The sequence below is a fragment of the Pteropus vampyrus genome, unplaced genomic scaffold (assembly GCF_000151845.1).
Source record: "Pteropus vampyrus isolate Shadow unplaced genomic scaffold, Pvam_2.0 Scaffold336, whole genome shotgun sequence".
NCBI lineage: Eukaryota > Metazoa > Chordata > Mammalia > Chiroptera > Pteropodidae > Pteropus > Pteropus vampyrus.
Window position 1 is genome coordinate 2118793 of NW_011889117.1, and position 6891 is coordinate 2125683.

A 6891-nucleotide genomic window follows, 5' to 3' on the forward strand; every position below is an offset into this window, starting at 1 on the left:
TCTCTGCTGTCCTCTAGTGGTCCCTGACCCCAAGTTAGTTGGCCCGGACTCTGGTTAGTGGGCCCCAGCTTCATCCCTCTAGAATGGCTGGAGGAGTTTATCCCCCCAAACAGCTCTGTGGAGAGGGGACACCTGTGATGGAAGACAGGAATGGCTGCAAGGGAGGTGTGATCAAACAGTTCTGCAAGAAGCAGGTGACCTAATGAGTGGCTGTGTCTCAGGAGATAAAGGTGGTTTCTGGGAGGATTCCCCAGGCTGCTGCTAATAAGGAGAGCAGAAGAATGAGAAATGCTTTCAAGTAGCCAGGCAAAATTTAGGGTGAGCTGGATCAGAGCAAGAATCAGCACTGGATCCAGAAAAATGAAGGTCCATTTTGGGGTGAGAAGGCATTTGGGGGATAAGGGGAAGGGACAGGGGTCCAAAGGCCTCATCTTAGGCCTTGGATCATCTCCCCCTTCCAAGAATTCCTTCGCTCCTACTGTTTCATTCTCAGGCTGCTGACCCTCGAACTGAACCCCAGTCTCTCACATATACCTCAAGTCTACATTTCCACATGTCCTGCTGTTCTCCAGGGCAAGGAGATGAACTGACACATTATCTTCCCTAAAACCCACTCCTCTTTCCAACTGCTCCATTTAGTCCCTAAGGCCACCACCATGCCCATCTCCTGGGATAAAAATCTCAACATAAACATAACCTCTCACTGGGTCTTGGGCCATCTATCACACTAACTAGCAGCATGGTGCAGGATGAGTCTGCTCAGGACCCAGCTTCCCTGATCCTCTCCGTCAGACTTAGTCTTTCCTTTCTCTGGCCTTCCATAGCACTTTGTTCCTACCTGTATCACATCACAGCCTGACTTATTCCGGGGTTAGCCTTGTACCTGACTGGATTCCCTGCCAAACCAGGAGCTGGCTCCTTGAGGGCAGGACTAGGATTTATTAATCTTTGCTTTCTGAACAGAATGCCTGGCACAGTAGGTACTCAAAAGGTTTGTTGACAGAACTGGGTCCCCAGAAAAGCTCCATGCTTCCCTAAGAGCCCCATCAAGGTTTTATTGCCTGCCTCTCACTGGGGCAATACAGGACTTCTTATAGGGGCGTTGATACGGTAGCCCTTTCCTTTAGGACCCTCAGAGAGGTCCCAGCTGTGCCCATTATGGCCCCTGGCATAAGCCCACTATAGCAGCTGGAAAAGTTGGACTGGTCTCTCAGAAAACATGACATTTGCTTTGTCAACTGCTACTCCTGTCTGAGGGTGAGTCCAGCCAACAATGTAAGTCTCAGAATTCCCTGTGAGGGGGCCCTCTGAACACAGTGCCTTCTCTCCGGCTCTAGCAGATTTGAAAAATAGTCTAACGGAAGTCTTGGCTTCCAGGTCCAAAGAGCCTCAGACTGACTTTTCCAGCAATCAACAAGATCATCTTGTAGGCCCAGTCTTCTCCTTAAAAGCCAGAATCGGGCCTTCCATTTTCTGGCTGTTGAAGGCTTAAAGGCCATGGACACAGGTAAATAAGAGAATAACTATGGAGTGAGGCCACTTTGGCTCCAGGGGCCATGCCCATGAAGCAAAGGTGTGACTCATGGGACAGCCTGAGCTGGTGAGTTGTCTGGAACAGCTGAAGCCTCTAGTGACTACATGAATCACCTAGTTTAGGGTTCTAGGCCAGCTGTGCAGGCTGACTCACTGGGAGACCCTAGAAAAGCCTCTATGTTCTTCTTCCCTGCCACTCAGATCACTCATCTAGAAAGCATGGGTTTCTCATCGATACAAGATTAGGGAGCAGAGAGATCGAGGAATGAATTCTCCATGGGCCTGAGGAAAACCATAGTTAAGCAGTCCTCGCTCTGGAGCTTTCTTCTAGAAACGAGGTTATCAGGGAGCCCTGGACAGCAGCGGGGTAAGAAATGAAGTGATTATGCAAAGCACCCAGTAGAAAGAGGCTTGAGGGATGTCTGTGGAATAATGCTTGGAGCCCAGTCTTGCTAAACATTAAAAGAAACATGAATCCTGGGGCTCAAAGTAGGTAGAGAAGGGGGCTACAGTGGGTGGCTGCACTGTATCATGCCCATATCTGACAGGACTATGTGTGCCCAGGATCTAGCATAGCACTTGGCATGCAGAAGGCAATCAAACGTGTAGTAAATGAATGACCAAAGGTTACTCGAAGCAGGAGACTATTCTGTGCCTTTTTTTTTTCTATTCTCGTTCCCTGACCCCTGGCCTACTCATGGCGAATACACAGAAGGTTCTCTTTATCGATATCCAGTGCTGACATGATTTAATTAGAGTTCCTTCAGACTGCTGGCCTCTGAGAACTCAGCCTCTCATGATCCTCTGACAGTCCAGCATTGGCAGACATCAGGAAGGACCTGCTTTCTGTGAGATTCTAGAGAGGAGGGGAAGGGCCACTCACCTGTTTCCTCACATATTCTACCAACAATTCAAGCTGTCGAGGGTCTTCACATTTCTGGTTGAAGAAGCTTCTCCAGAGGGCAGCAGCCAGCCCATGATCATCTGAAAGGATCCCCTGGAACACAGGGTACAACAATTCACCATACAGGGAGTATGAAAGAATCATGAGACAAAAGCTGGGGATATTGTGAACATGCTAGTAACCATAGAACATGCTCAGAAGGACATTAGACTATGAGAAATGGGGAAGCTGCATGGTAGAGCTGGAAGGGTCCTCAGAGAGCATCTGGTCCAACCTCTTCATTTTATACAGAAGAACTTGGGACCCAGAGGAGCTGAGTGACTGGCTAAGGTGATGCAGAGATGGGGCTCATGTCTGGTTGACCCTACCAGGTCACAGCTCCCTCTACTCTACCACACTGTACCTGGCCCAGGTACAGAGGCTAAGAAAAGATATAGTAGCAGCAGTGACTCCACTGCTGTCCACAACACGGGCTTGAAATATTGTTAAGTGTATATTTTTTTTCCGAGGAGCAGAGGTGGGCAGGGAATGCACCTTCTCTCCTGGTCCAGGGGTACACATCTGCAAGACAGCTGGCCCTTTGGGGAAGGGAACTAGACACCTTGGCTTCAATGTTACCAGCACTGAGCTGGTCGTGGCTGGCCCAGCTTCTCTCTAAGTAGAGGCACAGGCTATTTGGCAGGATTGCCTTGGGTCACAGAGGGAATACTCAGAGCCTGTGTATATGTGTGCCTTAACGTTGTCTCTCCTGGCGCAGAGGAGCCCTCTTTTGGAAAGTCCAAATATCACGGAGGCTAATCAGCAGATGGGCCTTGGACCTGGGCCGTTTTCTAGCTTGGACCTCTCAGGGAGGACAGGGGGAGGGACTTGCTTCCTGGGATAAGGCAATGGAAGGGAAGGGCCCGGAGAAGTTGCTCTGTCCAGGTATCAAGATAGCGTGTAGAACCAGACAAAGTGCTGACTGGGATTTTGAAGGCTAGGTCAAGTCCTAGCTCTGCCACTGCCAAGCTCAGAGATGGTAGATAATTCACTAAACCTGAGTCTCAACCTTCTCATCTATCAAATAGAGATGAAAATACTTGCCCTTCTCCCAGCATCCTTGAATTATAAATGTAAGATAATGTAAAGGTATTTTGTTAAGTGTAATATGTCAGATACAAATATTAAGAGCTTGCTTTTTCAAGCAGCTGTGGATATAGCTGAAACAATGGTGGCCTCTGGAGATCAGACGACCTGAGTTCAAATGGCAGCTCTGTCACTTGATGGCTCTGTGACCTTTGGAAAGCTACCAGCCCTTCCTGAGCCTCAGTCCCTCATACACTAAACAAGCATAATAATACCTATCCCACAGAGTTGTTGCAAGAATGATGAGATAATAGTCATGAAAGGTCCTTAAAGTGGTAAGTAAGTGCACAAAGTCCCAGGACCATTTATTTGACATATATTGTGGGCTGGCCTCTGGAGCGTTGTGATACATGAAGTCTGGCCTCAGGTCTGCTGCCAGGAAGGGCCATGTCCCATATGGGGTCCTGACAGTTTGGTGGAAAAAGAGTCCACCTGTTCCATATGCTCTTGCTAAACACCACTACAAGTTCACCACTTAAGAGACTGTCCTGGCACAATGGCAGAGTCAGGAAAACCAGCCTCTTCCGGTGGATGGGGACAGGAGCCAAGGACAAGCTCAGGCACATCACTGTTTTCCAAGTTATTTGCTAACACAACAGCTTGCTTGTGTCTGAAGAGCCCTGGGCACATGCCGGAGTACTGCTGGCAGTGACCCACATGTGCTACACAGGAAGAAATAGGAACAGGAGCAGGTGTTATGAGGACTTGGAGAATGAGCACAGAGCACAGTCTTGGTGCCATGGCCTGCTGTAAACAGGCAGCCTTGATAATGGGTGAGATGGCTGGGAAGAGGCAAACCCATAATCAGTTCTCAAGCTGTCAGACAAAAAATAGATGACTCAAGACTCAGATTAATAGTAATAACAGCCTTACTATTCCAGACTATCAGAGTTCCTTCATACACCTGGCTCCTAATGACTATGTATGCCAAGAAGAACAGATATTATTATCCCCATTTGAAACAAAAGTACACTGAGGCTTAGAGATTATCGAGCTAACTGGTGGTAGAAATAGGACCAGAATGCACTGGTGAGGTCAGGGGATGGTGCCTGACTAGGTCTAGCTAGGATGCGATATCGGGCACAAAGTGGAAGTGCAATAAAAATGGCTGAATAAATCGACAAACCCAGCTTCGGCCTTCTTTCCATCATGTTGCTAGTAAGTCAGTGAAAACAAATGGGAGACTGGTTTGAGAGAGTGAAAATTTCAAAACAAAGAAGCTAGAAAGTTAAAAAGGTACCTGGGAGCCAGCATAGCTATTTTCCCATAATCTACTAGGGTTCCTATTTGTTTCCTCTCACAATACAAAACAGTCATTCTTCAGGAAATTAAGACACCTAGGTCTAGAGTAACTGAGAGGAAGCCAAAGGGACTATCCTGGCACTAGAGAACTCTTGTTATAATTAAGGGTTTAGAGTAGCAGAGCCTCATGCAGTGAAGACTAATTTGACGTATCACTATGTGCTTAGGATGATGCTAAGAACACAGCATCACAGCAATATGGTCTCAGCTCACAGGCAGCTTGCAATCTAGTTGAAGGAACAAAGCTAATGCACATCAAGGAGTAGCACAGAATTAAATACTGGAGAATGAGCAAATGCTAATCTGTATAGGGAGACCTCTGAGGTGTATTCTGTACCTGGCTATTTCCTCATTCTTGAGTCTCAGCTTCTATGACAACTCTTCAGAGACCTTCCCAGTCCACACTAAGTATTTTCCCCATTATTCTTTATCACTGCACTCTATTTGTAATTAGATACTTACTTGTTTCGTTATTTACTGCCTACCTCCCCATTAGAAGATAGGCGCCAGTGGGAAAGAACCAGACCATGTTTGTTTGATTCGCCAATATATTCCCAGTGCATCACACATGGGAGGCACTTAATAAATACCTGCTAAACTGATGAATGGATGTTGAAATTCAGAGTAAAAAAGAGAGATCTAGAGAGGTCAGAAAAGGCTTTGTAGAGAACGGGGCCTTTAGGAACGGAGACTATTTGGAGAGCTACAGGACATAACAGAGTAATGTTTACTAAACATTTACAGAGGGGGTACCTACAAGATGTCAGGTCTTGAATCAGGCCCTCAGGGACAAAGCTGACAGACTCAGCTACTGCCCTCTCGAGCTGGTTATCCAGAAGAGCCTCTATCAGGAGCAGCATGTCTGTGGTCAGTAAGGCAAAAGGCCTCACTCGGTGAGAAGGCTATACATTGGCAAGAAATAAGAGATAAATGTGGATAAGACATGTCACAATGGGGACAGTTCGGAGAAGGTCTGAAGTTCCATGGAGGGCTCTGGACCTAATGTAGTAGAAAACAGGAAGGTTCCAAAAGTGTCTAGGGTTGGGGCACAATCCAAACAATATTCTAGGAAAAGGGTGTTACAGAATAGCACTGTCCAACTGAAATTTCTGACGATAGAAAAGTTCTACCCTGCATTGTTCACTACGGTGGCCACTAGCCACATATAGTTCTTGAGCACCTGAAATGCAACTAGTGTGACTGAAAAACTAAATTTTTATTTTTATTTAATAAATTTAAAACAAAATAGCTGCATGTGGCTACGATAGGACAACACAGCTCTAAAAGCTGTGGTTTGCAGAAGTGCTGTAACTATATCACTTGGAGCTTATTAGCAATGCAGAATCTCAGGCCTCACCCCAGACTTGCTGAATCAGAATCTGAATTTTACCCAGGTGTCTAGGTGATTTACATGCACATTAAAATTTAAGAAAAACTGTTCTAGAATTGCACATTACAATTACCTGGAGGAACTTTTACAATTAGAGATGTCTACCTACAGCAGCTAAGTCAAAACTTTTGGGAGATAGGGCCCAAACATCGGTATTTCCAAAAAGTGCCCCTGGTAATTAGTACATTTCTCAAATTTTCCTATTCTTAGAGTCACCTGGGGTACTTGTTGAAATACCAGGCCCCACTCATACTGAACTGGAATCTTCAGAGAGGTGTTCAAGAATTAAGATTTAAAAAGCACCCCAGGTGACTCATGATCAGGCACGTTTGTAAGATGGCTCTGCCAAAATGGAATGGGATAGAGGACAGAGAAGAAACATAATTCAGAACATCTTTATTAATATTGGTGAAAGGAATCAACTGAGCGCCTGCAATAAAGACCTCAAACAAATGCCAATAGAAAATTATTATTTCTTCAATTCTACACCTCATTCTTTTATGTGCTGTAAGGTTTTTGTAATCAGAATGTTTCTCATTTAACAACCAATGTGTAGATTTAAGCAGTGTGTCAACTCCCACCCCACTCCTACAAAGTTCATATTAAATTAATGATGTGTTTGGTATGCAATCTAAAC

General features: G+C 45.8%; 1 protein-coding gene across 3 annotated transcripts in view; it reads right to left on the minus strand.

Annotated features, from left to right (window-relative positions):
* The window catches only part of LOC105304308 (ubiquinol-cytochrome-c reductase complex assembly factor 1), an 86974-nt gene that overhangs the window by 3080 nt on the left and 77003 nt on the right, over positions 1-6891 (minus strand). For all 3 annotated transcript variants that reach the window (XM_023522239.1, XM_011378321.2, XM_011378320.2), the window contains one exon: positions 2417-2530. In XM_023522239.1, coding sequence (XP_023378007.1) covers positions 2417-2530 — 114 coding nt within the window. The remainder of the gene's footprint in view (positions 1-2416; positions 2531-6891) is intronic.